Source organism: Ambystoma mexicanum, chromosome 5q (assembly GCF_040938575.1).
Source record: "Ambystoma mexicanum isolate Mex_15411 chromosome 5q, UKY_AmexF1_1, whole genome shotgun sequence".
NCBI classification, from domain to species: domain Eukaryota; kingdom Metazoa; phylum Chordata; class Amphibia; order Caudata; family Ambystomatidae; genus Ambystoma; species Ambystoma mexicanum.
In genome coordinates this window covers 1,295,573,680-1,295,596,181 of record NC_090933.1, presented here as the reverse complement: position 1 = coordinate 1,295,596,181, position 22,502 = coordinate 1,295,573,680, and the positions used below count along the sequence as shown (strand labels likewise).

At 48.5% G+C, this 22,502-nt stretch overlaps 1 protein-coding gene across 2 annotated transcripts in view; it reads left to right on the top strand.

Annotated features, from left to right (window-relative positions):
• Positions 1–22,502, top strand: part of MROH1 (maestro heat like repeat family member 1) — a 2,813,132-nt gene that overhangs the window by 191,772 nt on the left and 2,598,858 nt on the right. For both annotated transcript variants that reach the window (XM_069621886.1, XM_069621885.1), the window contains exon 4: positions 344–475. In XM_069621886.1, coding sequence (XP_069477987.1) covers positions 344–475 — 132 coding nt within the window. The remainder of the gene's footprint in view (positions 1–343; positions 476–22,502) is intronic.

Below are 22,502 nucleotides of genomic sequence, written 5' to 3'. Positions count from 1 at the left end.
CCGCATAAAGTGTAAATGATTTGAAATGACCCGACAACCGCACTGCAGCAATAAATGGAATTGCTACAATTCTGAAGGTGCATGAAGACTGAGAGGTTCCTATGAGCAGTCAGAGTAACACGAAAGGTACAGATGCATCAGGCCTGGATTCAGCTCCTCATCTTTGGCCCTAGGATGCTGAAGATTTGCTCTGGAAGTGTCATGACCTATTAAATTGTACAAAATCATAACATGATTTTCCATTTCCAATGCTGTCTGCTGAGTTTTTGTACGTTTTGTTTTATTCATCATGTTGAATGTTTCCTGATGTTGTAAAGCTAACATGTTTGTGTGCTATGTACAGCTGGGGCACTTGCATCGAACTGTCATCTTAAGAGCCTTAGAGATGGTGGTGAAAAATAATCTAGCTGGCCTCGAGATGAGCACAGCGAAAGCCGTTATCAGCCTTGCATCTGCTGAAATGACCAAAACTAAGGTAGGAACTGACACATTGATTATTTTTGTAAAGTTCTATTGTATACTATACCTTTTTGTTTTAGCTTCTAGTTTGATCCAACACTAATTCTATGCAGTGTCAAGAGAGGGCAGATGTCATTTGCAGTGCTTGGGCCATGCTGTTTTTCTCCATATTGAAGTTGTTGCTGGTCACATCATGCAAGCATCTCATTGGTGGAAAGAATATCCGCAGCAGTGCTTGGATAAGGTGAAGGGCTGCCTCTTGGGTTGACGAGGAATATGATTGTTCATCAGAGGACTGGATAACAATCATGGCTATTGCATAATGTGCAAACTGCCTCATGGTCTTCAGGAAAGAGCAGCAAAGTTCTGCTCTGTGCCTGCAAAGAATGTGCAGCTTCCATCTCACCAAGCATATGGCAACATCCAAAACTGTTATCTTTGATAGGGCTTGTTTATATATTGCCTTTGCCCTTTGAATGTACACATCTTGGAACCCATCTTTTTTGCTTACATTTTTTCCAACAGTTGGTAATTCTCTTTTCTTGGGGCAGCCTGTTTTGAGAACTCCCACATTTCACTTGCTTGAATTTAAAGACCTGTAATTTCTTTTTAGCAGTGTTCAAATATGCTATATATCTGCCTATCGATCTAGGGTAGGGTGCACCTTCACCTAAAGATGATGTATGGGAATTCGGCCCGCCCATGTCTTTGGATAAAATCAATTTTGTTTAGGCTATTCTGGGTCTCTTTCCTACCCATAAGAAAGTGAGAAGGGTCTTCTTTATTTCCATGTGGAATGGGGTCGGAACATTCGAAGGACGTGCCTCAAATGGGAACAGTAGACTTGATAAAAACATTCATCTTTATTATGGTGAGATGTGCGGCCCATGACAGTGAGAGCTTGGACCATTTCTGAAGGTTCTTTTTAAGTCTCTTCCATAGGGGCGGGTAAGTAACTTCGTACAATTTGCTAGGGTTCGCAGTTATGTGGATGCCAAGGTATTTTATGCTGTTGTTTCGGATCCGTATTGCGTGACTGGATAGGCTATCAATTCGCAGAGAGGTGGGATTCTGTCAGGGGTAACACAACAGTGTTTGTTATGTTGACTTTGAATCTGAATAGTTTCCCATATTCCGAGACACCTTGAGAAGTGCTGGAGTCGACATATCTGGATGAGTTAGATATGCCTTTATATCATCCGCGTACAGGGCCAACTTACATTCGTTATCCCCTAAGTGCAAGCCTTGTATTTGTTCTCTGGAGAATATGGCTAGCGGTTCAAGCGTTATTGCAAAGATTAGCGCGGGTAGAGGGCTGCCCTGACGTGTCCCGCAATTCAACTGGAATTCCGATGAGGCTACTCCGTTGACTATGACCCTTGCTCTGGTGTTTTGGTATGGGGCCACGGCTCTTTCGAGCCATCTGTGGCCCAGTCCCGTTTTTTATAGTACTAGTTCCATAAACTGCCATGCAACCCTATCAAATGCTTTTTCAGCATCTATGGATGGCAGGATTGGGTTGTGTGGTGAATTTTGAGTGGACACTATTTGGTTTGGTGTCTTGCATACATTGTCTGCCTCTAATGAAGTCCACTTGATCATTATGTATGAGTTTGGGAGTGCTAAATTCACTCTTTGAGCCAAAACACTGGCGTAGATTTTAGCGTCAACGAGATTGTCCTATACGTCCCACATTGGACTTTGTACCCGCCTTCTTTCTGGAGGACTATGATACATGCCTGGGTAAATGAGTATGAGACCCTTCCCCCATCTAGTATGTCATAAAGTTTTGCCAAGAAGGGTGCCAACAAGGGGCCATGTCTTTTGTAGAACGCAAGGTATGTATAGCTTTCTTGTCCGGGTGCTGAGCCTGCTTTTATTCTTGCTATAGCATTAAGAATTTCTTGTTTACTTATGGGAGCCTCAAGTGTTGATATTTCCTCGCGGTTGACTGTAGTGGTGAAAACATTTCGAGGTAAGCTTGTATTTCCGTTTCCAAGCTAGTGCTTTATGCCATATAGAGCTGGGCATAGAGTTTGCTAAAGCCAAATGCAATTGCCTCCGGTTTGTTGAGTTGTGCCTGTCTCGGCCCTTATTTTATAAACTGATCGTTCAGTTCTTTGTCCTCCTTGGTGGGCTTCTAATATAGTGTGGGCTTTGTGCCCTTTTTCGTTATATTTTAGTTTGACAAAACGGAGCTGTGCACTTGCTTCCCCCTCCATATATCCCAGAGTTCCCTTCTCAGAGTCCTAAGTCCTAACGTCCTCCGGGTCCTCCCTGCTACCATTTGAGGCCACTCTCTTTATCTTTGATCTGTTACTCCAAGTTTTTTTTTTTTTTTTTTTGCCGAGCTCTCGGAGGTCTAGAGGACTTGGAAAGTGGCCATACCTGCTTTTGTTTGAAGCCTGGGAGTCTCCTGTGTTGTTGTGTGTTGGAAAAATTATTTGGCTTCCGTTTGGAACGATTCCTAAAAAAACGCATCTCTTTATAGCATGTCATTACAGACCTATTGTCTATCAAGAGGTGCACAGAGACCAATGTCTATCGTCCGTATACACAGGTCATGGTCTGACCACCCTACCACTTTGAATGCCTGTCTGCGTCTAGCATCATATATTTCCGGGATGCGTCTATCAATATGTAATCAAAACTTGTGGATGTTTAGTGTGGAGGGGAGTAAAAAGTGAATGCACATGATCTGGGGTGCATGGCTCTCCATGAGTCAATAACAAAGCATTCGTACTTAAGGGCATCTCGGTCTGAGGTTGTATGGGGGCCGTCCTTGGCCTCTGCCATGACCAGTCCTTAAGGGGGTCTGTAACCTGTTTCAAGTCTCCACCACAAATAAGGTGTCCTGTTTTCCATGCACTAAGTGATGTGAGTGTGTCGTAACAGAATATCTGCTGTTGATTGGGTGCATTCTGTTAGGCAGAATCCTGGGCAGTGCCCTTAGGGACCACTACACAAGATTAAGACTACAGGTGGTAGTACAATTTCACCTTTGGTACAAGCCTGTACTACATAGTTATAGTGGTAGCAGTAGCAGAGCAGCCAGACTTATCTCAAGAGCAAATGAGCAGTAGTAGAGATTACACAAAGGACTAAAATGACTGTGACTCAAGGTTTTTGGTTAAAAAGTAAAAGTACATTTATTTTTAGACCATCTGTTAACAAAACACGTCACTTCTATAAAATTAAAACCACACTTCAAATACACTACACACAACCAATTCCCCTTGTGCAGAACAATTCAAGGTAAGTACCTTTGGATTTGACAGACCGATGTTGTGAAACAAAGACATTACCGGGAGTTATTACACGATAACCTTTTGACAGTAATGACAGTTCGGTCTTACGAAAGGGACGCGTACCCGCGAGCAGAAATGTTAGCGTAGTCAAACACACTTAGCTAATGAATTAACACAGGGGAGTTGGGGACAAAAATCATAGGCAATACGTTTGTGAAGGCACATAGAATCAAGAGACACTTTCTAAAACGTAGATAAAAGTCAATAGGCCTGTGCCAGTGTCAATGGGACAGGGGTCCTGTTGTCGAGGATCATAGGGTTAGAACAGTTCACGATTCTAGATTGCCAGTACTTGGATATTGTCAAAAAGGGTAGCAAAAATTATAAGAGGGAAGGAAGATAAGGACAAGCCTTTGTTGAGGACAAAAGGGTTCAACCTAGTTCCTCGAAGTCCGACACAGTACCTTATTTGTATGAAGAACAGCTGGTGTCCCGGCAGTTGTTCCTGGTAGTTCCTGCAGACTAACGGTTCCTGAAGCTTCAGTCGTGGCGACAAGGACGTCTGGAGCGATCTGCACTACCCAGGGATGAAGCCAGCAGCAGCAAAAGCAACAGTGAATAAAAGGTGCGCTCCTTTAAAACAGGAGAGGCTCTTCATATGGCTATCCGGACCACTACAGCTGTGTGCAGCGATTTCGACCAAGAAGAGGATCCTCTGCCTGTGGAAGGTGAGCTGGTTGATCCCACCAGGCTCAAGGGAAGAAGACTCCGGACTGGATCTTCTCTTGTTGACGGGTAGATGGCTCAGGACTGCAGCAGGGCTTCACCGGGACTCGGGAGTTGCAGCAGCCATCTTTTCCGCTTCTCTTCAGTTCTTTGCAGTTCCAGTGGTGACTCTGACTTCCAGCTCAAGAGACCTGCCTTTTATGCCAAAACCCACCATTCACACAGCCTGGCTGTCAATCACTCAGCAGGGGGTTGTCCGGCCCCGACAACCACCTCAGCCAATCAAGACAAAGTGCGACTTGAGTCTCCGAGGAGACCCTGTGCAAGGGGTGACTACACCCCTCCCTCACATTCAGCCCACCTAGACACCCAGACGCCAAAGGAGGGCTTCTGGACAGAAGCCCGCCAAAGGTCGGCGAACAAAGGAGGCAAACCTGGTTTGCCGCGCAAAGTAAAACACAAGAAGTACTTTAACAAAAAGAAATGGCGATAAAACCGAACCGGAGCCGAAATAAAAAGTATTTGGTCAAGCGGGTTTAAGTTCAAGGCTAATATAATAGCCTAAAACAGTACCACGTTTATATAGTATAATCGCAGTAGAATTGTTAGGGTAGATACCACTGCCACCAGCCAAATCTTGGTGTTAAGAGAGCAAAATAAAGCTCATAGAGGCTCGGACAAAAAGGGATAGGAATAGGCCCTTTCCAGTACTCCATGTAAGATGGGGTGTACTGGGTCGGTAGTTTAAAGTGACTATATGAAGTTAATGGCAACTTTACATGTTTTTGGGGGACAGTAGTCAGCCCCAGAAAAAGTGAGTCAGTGGGAAGACTCAAAGACAACCCTGTGTCACTGTACTGAGGGTGCTGTGTAACAAACACAAAGTGGGGCTCATGGAGCGGTGCAGCTCCAGAGCCCAAGATCACACAAACAGTAGAAATACACATGGCAAAACACATGTAAGAGTGGGAAAAAGGCTCACTCTTACCAGGTGGAAAAAATAAACCCCGGAAATCCAGCAAAGCTGCTGAGGGACTCACTAGGTGAGGGAAATTAGCCATAAAATGAGAATTCTCTTTAACACATACAGAGAGCAAAGCGTGACTGCTGTTTGGCCTATATTACCATTCACAGCAAGCATTCTCCCTTTAAACCTGAGTAATTTCAAAGGCGTGAGAGTTTCTGATCAAGACCCCCACTCCTGCTTTTTTCGCTGGGTCCGAGGACCAGAGAGCTGTCGCACATTCCCTCTCCCACCTTGAGTATTCCTCCCCTTTCCTGCTAGATAGTTTAAATTCACGCATCACCATAGAACTCTTCTGGGGTGTACTCAGATCATCACATTTAAGGACCCAACCTTTATACCCTTAGCTCTTTGAATGGCCCTCAGCCAACATCCCAAAAAGTACACCTACCCGAACCACAATTATTCCTCACCCACCTAACCCACGCCCCAAGCACCATCCCAACCAATGAAATAACCAAATCTCTTCGAAGAACCCAAATCCTTCTTACCTCTGTTGCATCCCTCCATCACACTGGATGGCGATGCCACTCGTCCAGAAAAAACGAGGGCCATCCAATAGAGGCCCCTTGCCCTAACGAGAGAACTTCTCAACCCGTATTATAAACCTGAGACAATAATCGTGTAAGTGTACACCAACTTGCGTGCTGTCCCAGTGAAAAGCACGAGGACCAGCATCAGCAAGCTGCTAATGTCACTCCTCCTGACCAAGTCGAAAGGTGTTCAACTTGTTGGGAGGACCCCCGAGCGATGCTACTGTGTGTTTTCCGTCATCATGAGGTGTTGAATCTGCGAGATTTTCTTGTGTCTGCGGGACAGTCTCTTCTTGGGTGGGGGTTGCGCCCGCTGTCCTTGGTGCATGAGATGCCATCGACTCACTCCACTGCGGGGTTCTGGTCCCCGGATGACGTGTTGTTTCAGGACCCCTTCAACTTCTTCCTGCGCTGTAACTCTGTATTCCTCCCCATGGTGTTAAAAGGAAAGTGCATACGGGAACCCCCCAGCAAGATCGTATGTCCCTTTCTTGCAGCCATTGGGCCAGCGGGCGCATTCGTTCCTCTTGTTCAGAGTGAACGCAGCGATATATCCAGATTCGGGAGCCTTTGAAAAGTATTTCCCCTTTCTCCCTGGCTTTCAGGAGTATGTCTGTTTTTTGTCTGAAGTTGTGGCATTTTACAAGGACTGATCGAGGGCCCTCTGCCCGATGGAGTCTATCGAACAATCAGTCAGGGTCGAGGGATGGGGGGAGAGGGTGCTATCGAGACAGTTGAGAAGGGATTTCCCCTCTGTGTTCAAGAGTAGGATTCGATTCACCCTTTGGTTCACTTGGGCCTGTAATTTGTAGATTGGATCGCCTTTTGTAGTTCTCTAGGTCATCGACCTTCAGGGCTAGGCCCCTTTCTTTCTGCTAGAGTTCCTGCATTCGACCTTCTGTTTTCATTTCGATCAGGTCTGCTGATTGTTGATAATTTTCAATAGATTCTAGTTTTTCCTTGATCTTGTCAACCCTTCCTTGCCATTCCGAGATTGCCACTGATTGCCTGTATTTGATAGAGCATATGTCTGCTTTTCCAAAGAAATTTTTATTGGCATTGAATTTAAACAGAATAACTTTGAAAAGCATGGTTAGGTGGGGGGGTTAAGGTTTCCCGAAATTATATACTGTTATTTTTGGGATGCTGCAGTTTGATGGTCAATCGGGTTGGAAGAGGAAAAGACCTCCTCCGAGTTTCTGTAGACCCCAATGGCTGCCAAGTAAGTGCGGCAAGTGTCTACCTGCGTGCCTGAATGGGCTAGGTGTGCCGAGAAGGAGAGCACGTCTTCCAAGGTACGTTCCAGGGAGTGAATATCCTTAGTCTGCCCAGTGGAAGAACCTGGTCCACTTGCTCTTATACTGGGCCCTGGTAGACTTGCCCCTGGCGCCCTGTATGATTTCTAGATTAGCTTGGGAAAGGCTGAGGTGACTTAGCGTGACCTGCTCAGGAACCACGCTGTGAGGGCTAGTTTCTGCCCCCTGCTGTGCCAGAAGATGTGCGGGGCCTCGGAAAGTGAATGGCTGAACGATCAGTTTATAAAATAAGGGCCGAGACAGGCACACACCAACAAACCGGAGGCAATTGCATTCTGCTTTAGCGAACTCTATGCCCAGCTCTATATGGCATAAAGCACTAGCTTGGAAACGGAAATACAAGCTTACCTCGAAATGTTTTAACCCCCAACGGTCAACCGGGAGGAAATGTCAACACCTTAGGCCCCCATAAGTAAAGAAAAAATTCTTAATGCTATGGCAAGAATAAAAGCAGACTCAGCACCGGGCAAGAATGCTATACAAATAAGAGGACCCCAGGAGGTCCTCGCCCCAGCAGAGACTAGGACCGGGTATATCCCTGCCCGGGGCCACACGGACACCCAATCAAGAAAAGGAAGGGCTACTAGAAGCCCTTGGCAGCCTCCACAACCACCACCGACAAGAGAACCGACATCATTTGCCCCTCCGCCACACCAGAGTCTACAGGGCTGCACACAACCTCACCCCTAGGGCACACCCTCCCGTAGTCTAAGGGGCCATGTCGAAAAAGAAATGGAGAGAAGGCCAGTGCCCAGCAAAAGGGGGCAGGAAGCTGCAGGAGGGGACCATTCAGAAGCTTTGGAGGAAGGACAGGGGGTGGGGGACACAGCCCAATGAGGAGCAGGCGGTAGACAGACAGGCCCCCCAGGAAGGCAATCCGGAGGGGAGAGGGCATTCCTTGAGCAATGCTTCCAAGACTTGAGACAGAATGGCGAACACCATCCGATCCCAATTGGACAAAATGAAGGAAGATCTAACAGGGGATCTAAAGGAAGTGCAGGGAGACATACACCAGCTCGAAGCCAGAGTAGGCACCAATGGAAAATCACTACCGGAGTAGGCGGATGTCTCCCACAAGGTGGAGGATCTAATGAACCACATAGCTAGGGCCACAGACAACCTAGCGATCCAAACAAGGATCTTGAAAACAGATCCAGGAGATCAAACGTTAGAATGAGAGCACTACCAGAGGTGGTCCTGGAGGGTGAACTGCACCAAGCAATAACCCTAATTTTTGCCGATTTAATAGATGCAACGGACCCGACAGAAATCAAGATTGACTGTCTACACAGGGTGGGACCAGAAAGAGGCGAGCCGGGGGCCAGACCAAGGGACACCCTGGTGGCAATGCATGACTACATCCAAAAGTAAGGGTCCTAGCAGCAGCAAGAAGTGCAACCAATACAAACTACAATGGCTCGGCAATCCAGCTATTCCAGGACCTTTCCCAGGTCACGCTCACCAAGAGGAGGAAGATGATGATGATGATGCAGCCAGTCGTACAAGAATTGTCAAAAAGAAGGATCAAATACAGATGGACGTTCCCATTCGGCCTTCTATTTGAGCAGGACGGGAGGCAAAGGAAAATCACGTCGATGGAATAGGGAGTGTCCATCCTGGGACTGGACACTGAAACCAACACCAATGTGACCCAAAGAGCAACCGAAAAGTAAGGCCTGGGAATGGTACACTGAAGAGTCAAGAAGGAAAACGAGGAAAAAGAGGGGCCCAACGGGCCCGAGCCCGTCACCAAGGAAGGACCAACAAGACTGAGAATCCCTGGTGAGGCGGAGCCCCACCCCAAGTAAAGCAAGACCGGAGACCAAGGGCAGATCATACAAACACCCAGGGAGAGGAAACATAATACAAACACATTGGGGGAGACAACAGAAGGGGTATCTTGACCTCAAGAAATGGGTTGAGGCAGACCCGTAAAGGACCAAGCTGTGCGAGGACAGGACCCAAACCCCTGAGGAGGAGAATCGGGAGGGGCCAGAGGCTGGCTGGGTCCACCCAGCGATGGGGGCGGGGGTAGGGCGCTAGGGAAAAGGGGTGGGGGTAAAGGGCAGAAGGGGGAGGGACAAGGAAAAATGCCAGGCGGGGTGGATCGAGAGGAGCCAGGTCTAGATCCAGTCACGGATTCAAACAATCCTCGGACAGCAACCAAAAAACCCTCAGACAATGGCTAAGGAGACAATCATGTGAGTCCTTTCATTAAACATTAAAGGCCTGAACTCGCCCATAAAAAGAAAAATATTGGACCACTACCTATCAAGCGAAAAGCCAGATCTGGTTACCTTGCAAGAAACCCACATACAAAAGAAAGATGAGCACAAGGTCCGAATACAAGGCTACAATCTAATCCACCAATCGAATGAGGTGAAAAAGAAAGCCGGGGTCTTCATAGCAGCAAGGAACAAACAGCTCGAACATCAAGGTGGTAAATGTCAAGAAAGACTCCAGAGGAAGATACCTAGTCATACAACTCTGGGGGAGGGAATAAACCTTCACTCTGGCCTCCATTTATGCCCCTAATTCAGGACAATACCGGTTCATACAAACATCTATAAGAAAATGGGAAGAGTTTGAAAAGGGAAGAATCATTTTTACTGGTGACTTTAATTTAGCGTGGGACCCAGAAAAGGATAGGAGCGCTAGAATTGCCTACTACCAGAACGAACCATCACAAGAACTGCGGGACAAAATAGATAACCTCGCCCTGGTAGATGTTTGGAGTGAAAAGAGGGGGATATCGAGGGGATACACATTCTACTCGCATGCGCATAGGTCTGCATCAAGAATTGACTTCATTTGGATATCAAATTCCCTACTGGGCAAAGTTGAGGATGTGGAGCTAGGAGCAATTTCACTATCTGACCATGCCCATATCATAATGTCAATTAAAAGGAAACCATGCCGCTTGGGGCTACGGAAATGGAAATACCCGGCCCACATTTTTAAAGATGACACCCCGACAGGTGAAGAAAAGAAATAGATATTTCTGATGTTTGTTAATCTGCTTAGAATCACATGCTGTGCATAGTCCGACATCCAGTGGTCACTGCTGAGTATTGCATTTTGTTTTTCGTAGTCGAAAAGGGGACGTCGACAAGGCGTGTCTGAAACACTATCCCTATAGTGACGTGCAGTGTACTCACAAACCCTCATGCGTCGAGGTCCCTCAGTTTGTTTTTTTCCGCCTAGTTATTGGTCGCCTTTATGCGGAGCTCCTCGAGAGACATTGTAAATTCATTTCCTCGACCCTTGGTCGTTTATTATTATTATTAACTATCACATAGATCCCTCCCTCGACGTAGCTGCCAAGCTGTTCTCCGCCGAGCAAGATCTTCGACGGAGGGACGAGCGGAGGAGATCCTCCGGCACTGCCGAACACGTGACCGGGCCTCGCCGGCCTTGCACAGTAGGGAGAGTGGGGTTGTTGGTCATTTCTTTGTTAACACTCTGAGAATGCCTTTCTCTTCCGAGGTCGTAATCACATTTCATGCCCTCAGCTATGGAGCGGACGCCCTTTAGGTTTTGCCCACGTTGCAAGGGCAAGTTTACCTGGAAGGACAAGCACAAACGGTGTAACCGTTGCCTGCCCCTCGATCACAAAGAGGACGGCTGTGCAGCCTGTAAGTTACTTGAACCCAAAACTTTAAAGGACCGCAGGGTCAAAATGTGGGCAGCCTATGCGATGTCTAGGTCTGACTCCTCACCAGCTGCCGCCGCCGAATGTGACGAGGACAGTGATTACACGGCCTCCGCAACGGAGGTTGTAGACCTCTCGAAGGAGCATTCCCGCTCCTCGTCGTCCTTCCCCGGCCACCGACAAGCCTGGCTCACGCCCCGCTTATGGGGAAAAACACCCCGGTGACAAGGACGAACACAGAAAAACGCATAAGCACATACCCCACGGCACGCATTCGTCAAAGACGAAGGCAGCCATAGCGTCAACAGAGGCGTCGGGCCCACCGGAGTCTTCCGCCGACCGTAAGGGTCGCAAGCCCTTCCCGCCACCGCTTCCACGACCGGGCTCTCTGTAAATAAGGGTGGTAACCCCAAATCCTCAGGTGACGTGCCTCGCAAGTGTGCGTACGTTGCCAGTAAAGACTTGGCACCGCCTAGCGAGACGGCGAGCGATCCCTCGACTGAGAAGCTGATCGCCGAAAGCCTAGTGCGTATAGCTTCTAAAGACGGCCAGAGACTGACGACGGGTAACACGTCGAAAACCGCTCTCGGCATTTCTTTGGCCTTGTGGACGCCAGAGGGTAGGCTGGCACAGCTCCCACCGTCGACGGAAGACCCTAGCCAGCGAGGAGGTTTCTCAGAAGGCGAAGGGACTCTATCTACGACGCTATGGGACAGAACTAAGCAACTACAGGGAGAGGGAACTCCCTTTTCACTCCCAGACCGCTCTGGCCTACCTTACTGGACTGCAGAGAGGTTCCAGTCATGTATGGACAAGCTAGACCGGTTCATGGCCATCCCAGAAAATAGGACACCCAAGAGGCCAAAGGAGGTACTCCAGGAGGGGCCAAGGGCTAAATACCCGAAGCTCTTTAACCCCCTACAGGAAGACATGAACTTCTACGACCTCACTGAAGAGGACTCTCACTTCCAGGAAGAGGATGAGTTTGTGAATAATGAAGACCAACAAGAGGGAGAAGGTTTTCATGATGACACTAACATAGGTGAGGAGGGCTACGAGGAGGACCCAGGTGAAGGTGGCTTACAGCCCTGGCAGTCGCCATCAGGGTCTACAGACCCTGACATTATAGACATTTCTTCTCCTCAGACCACACCGGTCAGGAACCCTTCTCCAGTAGACGATCAGCCCACCTTCAATGCGCTACTGAGGAAGGCAGCAGCGCATTTTGAAGTTGAAACTGGGGAGGTCACCCCAGACACTGATTTCGTCGAGAGGATTATTAAAGAAAAACCTCCCACTAGTCAAACTATTCCTATCCTCGCCTCGGTTAAGAGACGACTCACCCCATCGCTGTCCACCCCCGCGCTGCTAAAAGGGGTCAATCCAAGAATCGAGAAATTGTTCTCACCCTCTGTCAGACCCATTATATATCAGGGGTCACTCAGTCCCGGACTCCTTAGTGGTGACTAACACAAGGAAGAGGGCTGGGGTTCCACTGTCAACCAGCGAGGCACCCCAGATAAAGAAGGGAAAAAGCTTTATGCCTTGGGCAAAAGAATTTCCGCCTCGGCAGCGTTTTCAATTAGAATTCCCAATAATAATACATTGTTGGCAAGCTATGCTGATGCTCAATGGGGAAAGCTTAAGCAGGACATCGAAGAAGCACCTGAACCTCTAAGAACTCGCTTATTGACTACAGTTACAGAAGGAGCTCTGGTCAACCAGAGCATCATTAAGAACACTCTTGATGCGGCAGAAACTGCTGGCCATTCTTTGGTGGAGGGAATTCTGCTGAAGCGTCATGTCTGGCTTCGCAATTCCAGTTTCAAGGCAGAAACGCAGGCGTCACTCATTAATAAGCCAATAGAAGAGTCAAATCTCTTTGGAAGGGCAGTGGACGATGCACTGGAAAATGCGAAGAAAGAATTCGACACCATAAAGACCTTAGACCAAATCTCAAAGCCTCCAAACAGGCAGGGATTTGAGAACAAGTGCTTTTTTCGTGGCCAACGCCAACAGCAGCAACAGCACTACACTGCGGGCAACTGGCCCTCTAATCAGGGTACCAGTAACCAGTATAACCAAAGAGGACAACTCCGTGGCAAGGGCAGAGGCCGGGGCTCCAGCCCCAGAGGCACCCCGGTGTTAGGGAGAATTCTCTGTTTAGGCTGAATTTCCTAACCTAGTGAGTCCCCCAGCAGCTTTGCTGGATTTTTGGGGTTCATGTTTTTCTCCTGCCAAGAGTGAGACTCTTTTACCCTCACTCTTGGGCATGATTTGAGTGTGTTTCTTTGACTCTAGATGTGTGTAATGGGCTATGGGGTCTTTTACTCCATAGGGCTTCATGTTTTTTGTGATGTGTGTTACACAGCACCCTCAGTGCAGTAACACAGGGGTGTCACAGTGACCCTCCAGTATAGACTCCATACCCTGTGACTGACTACTGTCTCCCAGGGCATGTAAAGTCACCATTGACTTTACTAGTCTTAAATTCTGAACAGAACCAGTACAAACCATCATATTGTGGACATACTGGCTGGGGCAATTCAATTGCCCCGGGGTCTGTTAGTCGAGGGGGCTCTGTCCCCCCTGATCGAGTTTTGGCTGGTGGCAGTGGATACTACTTTTTATATTCAACCGCAAATATTTCTCTATGGGATTTTCCCATTGTTCGAGGCTACTATCTTTAATTATTTAATTACGATAGCCTCGAACATACCGCCGGTTTATTTAATTATTATTAATTCTCCGGTTGGTATTTTTTTGCCAAAACTTGGTTCTAAAATGGCGTTTGTGTTCTCTTCTGTCACTCCAACCCAAGTCGAGCCCTTTGTTCCACTTTTTGGCAGGCTTCTCCACAGAAGCCCTCCAAAGTGGTGCCACTCTGTCTGGGGTACTTAGGAGGGGTGGAGGGGGATTTAGGCACCCTGGACTGAGTTGGCTAGGCAACTCAAGTCGCACTCCGTCCTGATTGGCCCAAGTGGTGAGCCGGCTGGCTCACCACTTAGCATGTTTGAGTGACAGCTAGGCTGAGGGAATGGGGGTTTTCTGCATAAAAGCAGGGCTTTGGGGACTGGAACTTCAGAAGTCGGCACAGGACCTAAGAATCCGAAGAGGGAGAAGCTGAGCCGACCTGCCACGACGACACCACCGGTGGAGCCCTGCTGGACCGTCTCACCACTTTTCCCAATGACAGAGGAGATCTCCTGCCGGAGAGTCTTCTTCCTTTGACTGGTGGGGATAACCAGTTTCACCGTATTTTCGCCTTCCTGACGCATCTCGTGGCCGCCTTGCCTGTGCCAACCACCCCGGCAACCGGAATACCACGTTTTACCACGACCGCGAAATAAAGGGTAATACCTTTAACCGGAAAACTCTGCAGCTGGTTTCTTCTTCCCTGGCAGTGCAACGACCTTCATATTTCCTCCAAGTTGAGATCTTCTCTTCCCCTGGACGACACCGAGACTTGCACCCGCTGCCAGGAACAACTGCCACTGCTGGAGGATCCTTCCCACTTAAGGTACCGTGTTCCGCCGGGCTTCCTTTGCCATCGACTGTACGGGGTAGATTTAGCCCCCGGCTTTCGAACCTGGGTTAGCCTGGGACACCCTGCTAAACTTTTCTGAGCCTCTCTAAACTCTTTTCAAACTCTCTGCAAGACTTTCAAAGCCTAGTGTAACTGTGTGATCTTGGGCGCATTTGTGCTCTGTTCTCTCCAAGAGTGGGCCCAGCCTATGGACCTTGGCTCACAAGTGACTTTTGCTCTTCTGCCTTGCTAAAAGTGTTCCTAAATCTTATCTTCACATATTCTGCCTTTTTCCCACTCTCTTTTTCATGAACTTATTGGAGTGCCATCTATAGTTAAGCGCTCACCTCTGTCTGTAAATAAGAGGTGTTAACTAAGACTTATCTGATAAGGAATAAGGGTTGTATATATTATAATAGTAACTGTGTTTAGGGTGTTTTACAATAAGAGTGCTGGAGTGTTTCAAACAGTGTGTTTTTAAATAAATAATTATATACTTTGATACCAAAGCTCTGGTCAGTGTTTGCTTGTATTATTGTATCTGAGTGCCTATTGTGTATACTTTGCATACTGCCTAACTCTTCTTGAGGGAAGTCTGACTGCTCAGCCACAGCTACCAGGTAAATCTGGGTGGTACAGACTGCTACCAAGTGGGTTTACTGCTAACATCTGTAGTCCTAAATCTTTTGCAGTGTTCCCAAAGGGAACTGCACAGGTTTCTGCCTAACACCCGGCAAGTAACACCAAATGACCCGAAGGTTCGGGTCCCCTCCCATGCGTCTCCGGTTGGGGGCCGAATAACATCGTTCCTTTCAGCATGGGAGGGAATAACATCAGACCGGTGGGTATTGTCAACCGTAGCCCACGGGTACTGTATAGAGTTCAATCAGTCCCCCACCTACAGACCTCCAAAGGGACGACGCCTGTCTCCAGAACACCTCGTCATCCTCCTGCAAGAAGTAGAACAGCTGCTACAGAAAGGAGCAATAGATGTTGTGCCCCTATCTCAGGTAAGGGAAGGTATTTATTCAGTGTACTTCTTGTACCCAAAAAGGACCTAACCATGCGCCCTGTACTAGATCTGCGCCCAGCGAACAAATTTTTGTACGCTGTATTTATTAATAAAAAAAAAATACTTTCTGCCACTAGATGGCACTGTAGTACGCAAGCTCCTGCCTTGAGGCAGGCAGACACTTCTCTTGACAGTCTCTCTCAGAAGAATGTATCCTAATCCAGGACTCAAACCACCCCCTCCTGGAAGACCTGTCCAGAAACACACGTGTCCTGCTGCATTTTTTTATATGCAGAGTGAGCTGAGAGTGGAGGCTGCAAACGCGATGACATCAGCCAGGTAAGCATCCCGAATGTTAAAGGAAGTTAAACTGTCTTTAAAAGGCCCACCTTCTTACCCCCACCCCCGCTCATGCCCCGTGTCTCCCTTTTTTCTCCCCCACCCCCCGCTCATGCCCCGTGTCTCCCTTCTTTCCCCCCCACCCCCCGCTCATGGCCCGTTGTCTCCTTTCTTACCCCCCACCCCCCCGCTCATGCCCCGTGTCTCCCTTCTTTCCCCCCCACCCCCCGCTCATGCCCCGTGTCTCCCTTCTTTCCCCCCACCCCCCGCTCATGCCCCGTGTCTCCCTTCTTTACCCCCCACCGCCCGCTCATGCCCCGTGTCTCCCTTCTTCCCCCCCACCCCCGCTCATGCCCCGTGTCTCCCTTCTTACCCCCCACCCCCGCTCATGCCCCGTGTCTCCCTTCTTTATCCCCCACCCCCCGGTCATGCCCCTTGTCTCCCTTCTTTCCCCCCACCCCCCGCTCATGGCCCGTGTCTCCCTTCTTCCCCCCCCACCCCCGGCTCCTGCCCCGTGTCTCCCTTCTTACCCTTCATGCCCCGTTTCTCCCTTCTTCCCCCCGCTCATGCCTCGTGTCTCCCTTCTTTATCCCCCACCCCCCGCTCATGCCCCGTGTCTCCCTTCTTTCCCCCCCACCCCCCTGCTCATGCCCCGTGTCTCCCTTCTTCCCCCCCCACCCCCCCGCTCATGGCCCGTGTCTCCCTTCTTCCCCCCCACCCCCGGCTCCTGCCCCGTATCTCCCTTCATGCCCCGTGTCTCCCTTCTTTCCCATCCACCCCCCGCTCATGCCCCGTGTCTCCCTTCTTCTCCCCCACCCCGCCGCTCATGCCCCGTGTCTCCCTTCTTCCCACCCACCCCCCGCTCATGCCCCGTGTCTCCCTTCTTCCCCCCACCCCCCCGCTCATGCCCCGTGTCTCCCTTCTTCCCCCCCACCCCCTCGCTCATGGCCCGTGTCTCCCTCCTTTTCCCCCCACCCCCCGTTCATGGCCCGTGTCTCCCTCCTTTTCCCCCCACCCCCCGCTCATGGCCAGTGTCTCCGTCCTTACCCCCCCACCCACCGCTCATGCCCCGTGTCTCCCTTCTTACCCTTCATGCCCCGTGTCTCCCTTCTTTCCCATCCACCCCCCGCTCATGCCCTGTGTCTCCCTTCTTCCCCCCACCCCCCGCTCATGCCCCGTGTCTCCCTTCTGCCCCCCGCTCATGGCCCGTGTCTCCCTTCTTACCCCCCCCACCACCCGCTCATGCCCCGTGTCTCCATTCTTCCCCCCCAACCCCCGTTCATGGCCCGTGTCTCCCTCCTTTTCCCCCCACCCCCTGCTCATGGCCCGTGTCTCCCTTCTTACCCCTCATGCCCCGTGTCTCCCTTCTTTCCCCCCACCCCCGCTAATGCCCCATGTCTCCCTTCTTTCCCATCCACCCCCCGCTCATGCCCCGTGTCTCCCTTCTTACCCCTCATGCCCCGTGTCTCCCTTCTTACCCCTCATGCCCCGTGTCTCCCTTCTTTTCCCCACCCCACTCATGCCCCGTGTCTCCCTTCTCTCCCCCACCCCCCGCTCATGCCCCCTGTCTCCCTTCTTCCCCCCACCCCCCACTCATGCCCCGTGTCTCCCTTCTTCCCCCCACCCCCGCTCATGCCCCGTGTCTCCCTTCTTTATCCCCCACCCCCCGCTCATGCTCCGTGTCTCTCCCCTGTTCCCCCCACCCCCCGCTCATGCCCCGTGTCTCCCTTCTTCCCCCCACACCCCGCTCATTCCCAGTGTCTCCCTTCTTACTCCCCCACCCCCCGCTCATGCCCTGTGTCTCTCCCCTGTTCCCCCCACCCCCGCTCATGCCCCGTGTCTCCCTTCTTAAACCCCCACCCCCCGCTCATGCCCTGTCTCTCTTCTCCCCCCACCCCCCGCTCATGCCCTGTGTCTCTCCCCTGTTCCCCCCACCCCCGCTCATGCCCCGTGTCTGTCCTGTACCCCCCACCCCCGCACATGCCCCATGTCTCCCTCGTGTACCTTTCCCTGTTTGGGACCGGTATACCCAGATGTGGAGCCCAGGTTGCTGTGCAGAAGGGATGTGACCTAGCAGTTCGGGCTGCACTGCCCTTTTGGGGATGGGGCCATTCCTGAATTGCATATGGTTTTTCCCCGTTCTATAATGACTTGGCAGGTGAAAAACGATGGTCAGGAGGGTTGCCCAGAGCAATGCCAGTGGTTTAATATCAATTCTAAGCCTTCCAGCCATCACCTCTTTGTTTTTGCTTACATTATATAGCGCCATTGGCACACGTGTGATATCATGATGTGAGCTGTTTGATGTCATGACTTGCATGTCAAATGGACTCTTTGTCACATATTTTATTTTAAAGGTCACTTGTTTCTAAGTAAAGGAGCAGGTCGAGCATGGCGACTGCTAATAAAGTTGAACTGAACTTGCGCTATTATTATCACTCGAGGTAGCAGCTAGAGCACGATTTCGTTGTGTGTAGGTCTTGACACCCAAAACTTAAATATTTGTTCTAAGTAAAGCGTGGAAGAAAGTGGCCATGCCCAAATTCAAAGTGTGGGTTAAAATCCCTGCTTCGCTGTTTAGCGTAAGTGTGATCCTGGGCAAATATTGTAATCTCACCCTAATTTCAACTGCAAAAATTGGAGTGCTTATGAATGATTACACATACACGGTACACCCTTACAATAGGACAGTTTTAATAAGTGTAGTAGGGCCACATTGGTGTACGCAGGTGCTCCTATGCTAGTAGCTCCAATACTGCTGCATAGAAATGCATTATTGCTGCACTGGCCCTCTTCCAGTCTCGTAACACTGGATTTCACAGGCAAACGGTCTCACAGCCAGTCCGTGCAGCAGAGATTCTAGTATAGCTGACTGGTAGAACCAACATTACATTTTCTCCCCTGTTGCTCCCAGCCACTGAATTTGCTTGGGCCGTCCAGAGTACTGCCCCACACTCTGCAATGTCATGTTATGCTATGATATTGAGTCTTTCATTGCACACCATCTGCCACTTTGACACTTTCTAGGACCTTCAGGATCTGCAAGAAGTGGGTGTTTCAGACTTAAAGGAGAGTTAACTGATTGTAACATTGAAGCTGCACTAGAATAGTCTTATTACAAGTAATCAAGTTAAATGCCCCTTCACAAGTACGTTTGCCACCCCTCCACCATCTCCGAAGTTATTGCTTCTCCCAACATTTGAAGGGTTACCCCCATCTAAATTTTATCCTCGGTGCACCCCTGGATGTGTGCACTTGCATTTTGTTCGGCAGAGAGGTGAGGGAAGCCTTTCCACGAAACTGGCGGTGTTAAAGTTTTACAGTGTTTGCTCAGAAAAATGTACTTGAACAAACACAGTAAAACTTTAAAGCTGCTACTTTCACGAAAGACTTCATCACCTCTCTGCATATTGCACTTTAAAATATACTTTGATAGTTGGTCTCCAGACAGTGGGGAAGGGGGGTAGACTGGGGCAGAGCCTCCAAGTGTGCCCAGTCTATTTTCTGAAGTTGCCCCGGCTAGCCCTGTCTCTCCCTTCCGGCTTGCATTGCGCACTTTGACGACTCCGGCCAACCCATTTTGCTTTGGCATGAGCCCTGGGGGTTTAATGGCCGGGCCCCACAACCATCCCTTGGGGCCCTGTCCTGATTTCCTGGCATTTCTTCTCCTTTCTAGCTCCTGCTGCATCATTCCCCCCCACCCCTCTTCTCATTCACTTGGGCCGAGTTGATCATCTCATTCCCCTGGGGCCCTCTCCCCTTTTTTAGGCCTTTGTGTACCACTCTGAGGCACCCACTCCCCTGTTCCCGACCTTGGGTTGGGGGGGCGATTACTTTGACCGGGCAGGTATGATTAAAGTGCATAGAAGTAGGAGGAATCTGGCATGAAGTACTAGCTAAAATGGTGGTAATGTGTGTTGAAGGCATTTCATAACAAGAAGAAGGCATAACAGAAAGCACACTTGCAAACGGAACCTGGAAGGTAGAGGAGCCCTGTGTTGTTGCTACTGGACAACCAGGCACATATGGGGATTATATAGGGATGGATGTGGAGGGGCGCTGTTTAAATGTAAAGTAACAATGCATAGAGATGCATAAAGACTTTACCAAGCTTGGGGTGAAGTATGCACAATTTACCCAAGTAGTCTGTTCTTCACTGGATTACTATTTCCGGGAGCGAGTTGGTGTCTTCCTTTCCCCCAAGTTAGCTAAATTGTGTGTGCTTCTGTAGCTTCCTACATTTATTAATTGATGCAGTCTTGTGGGTCCCGGTCGCCTTTTGTGAACAGTCATAGATTTGTATGGAGTTCAGGCCTAAGTTAAGAAAACAATCCCTCTGTTCACTGCACATTAATGCCATCTCGTAGACCTCTTTATGCCAATGTTTCTGGTCTTCATTGGTATATGGTCAATAAGCAGCAAAACCAGAGTATCAGAGGCCCTGCTGGACCAACCAGTACTCGGACTCAAAAGAGCAAACTAAAAGTGGGGAGGCGGGCACAGAAGAACCATCCCAGCCCATGTACTTAGAACTTCAAGTACATGGGGAAAGGAATCACGCTAATTGCAGAGATTAATGTCTACACACTTGGCACTACTCTTACTATCTGCTTGGCATTTTAGGAGCATTGCCAGGAGGGATCTTTATTATGTTATGAATAGTACGCTATAGTTTCAAAAGCTCAAACTATGATACGTTTTGAACAAATTTATGTTTAATTGCATAACTAATATAGAATGAAAGGTCATGTCAGGAAGGGTGGTTCAAGTTGTTCATGCTGTTTTCCAGGTAGGAGCAAGGTGCCTGGCAGTGCAGAATTCTAGGGAGAAGCAAGAAAAGAAACGCAGAGGGAGGACCGCTAAAATGGCTACAAAGAGAACACTGCTAGATTTCTTTGCGCCTAGTACAAAAAAAGAACAGGAAGATCCTGTACTGTTATGTGGAGCAATTGTACATGACATTATTCGCAACGTAGTTGACAAAGTTGAGCAGCAGAAAAAAAAACATACAGGAGAAAATGTTAAAGATAGCACTTTTGCTGAATGGCAAGTTAGGTATCCATGGTTAGAAACAAAAATGGATCAACAAGGCAATAGGAGACTTCTATGTAAAGTATGTGTTAAGGCAAACGTTCGTAATGTGTGGGGACAGGAAGGAGCCATCAATGTTCAATTATCAACCATATCGCGCCACAAGGATTCCAAAGATCATCAAACTGCTGAATGGAAAATTGCATACCTTGTGATGTCCAACATCGATTCAGAATGTCTAGGTAGTAGTGACAGTGAGGAAGATGTCAGCATTGTTGTAGAAGAGAATGACAAAAGATTGTTCAGTACAGTATTTTATGCAGCAAAAGAGGAATTGCCAATCCGAAAAAGTAAATAGTTTACTTGAACTTCAAGCTAAAAATGGAGTTACTACTGTACACAGTAAAGATTACAAAAATGTAAGCTGGGATTCGGTGAAGGATGTACAAAGTAGCATTGCATCTGTGATAGAAAAACAACTATTTAAGCAACTAAAGCAATCACCTGTGTTTGGTATTATGATAGATGAAAGTCAGGATCTTGGTGTTCAAAAGAAACTGGCTATTTGTGTCCGGTACCTTGATAGTACAGGAGCACCAATTACTAAGTTTTTGTGTAATTTACGCATTGACGACGGTAAAGCAAGCACAATTGGAGCACGGGTGACAGAAAAAATGAAGAGTATTGGTCTTGATATGGGAAAGCTTGTATCTCTTGGAACTGATGGCGCTGCAGTTATGTTGGGATCAAAGACAGGTGTTGGTGTGCAACTCCGGGCCAAATACTCACCATTCCTTACTCAAACACATTGTCTTGCACACAGACTCAGTCTAGCATGCACAGACTCTGAAGAAAATGCCAGTCCTCAACAAATTTACATCCCGGTTTAATTCTTTATATGCCCTATTTCATACTTCTGCAATAAGAACAACAAAACTTGAGAAGGTGCAAGAAGTAATGGACGAACCTGTTTTAAAAATGAAAGAGACTCACTCGGTTAGGTGGCTTAGTATGAGAAAAGCGGTTGACGCAGTCCACAGAAGCTACCCTTCGGTTGTAGTTTCTCTATCGGAGCTTGCTGCTGATGGGAACGCTACTGCATCTTCACTGCACAAATACTTTAGCAGCTACAAGTCAGCCGTTATTACTGCATTTATGTTAGATGTACATAATGTTGTGGGAATTCTTTGCTGGGAATTGCAGAAACAGACTTTACTGTTTACTGAAATTCAGCCATTGGTAGATGCTACTTTTAGAAGTCTTCAATCCTTACTCAAAGAGGATGGTGATAATTTAGGCTATTTGAGATTATCGTTGGGGTCTCCTGACAGAGGGCAAATGTATCTCACTAAAAGGTGTAATACTATCGTATAGTTCTCTTTCGGATGCAGAGTTTAACTTATTAAGAGAACAGTATGTCACAAATCTAAAAGAAAACATTGGGAAGAGATTTCAAAATGAGGATAATGCCATTTTTACTCATTTAGGGAACTTGTTAGAACCAGCAGCAGTTTTAGACAATAATGAGTCAGAAATCGGGGAAGCACTCAATGCCATATCCACATTTTATGGACAAGCAAAAAAAGTAAGAATTCAGTATGACAGCGAAGGTCTGCATGTTGAAGAAAATGCGATT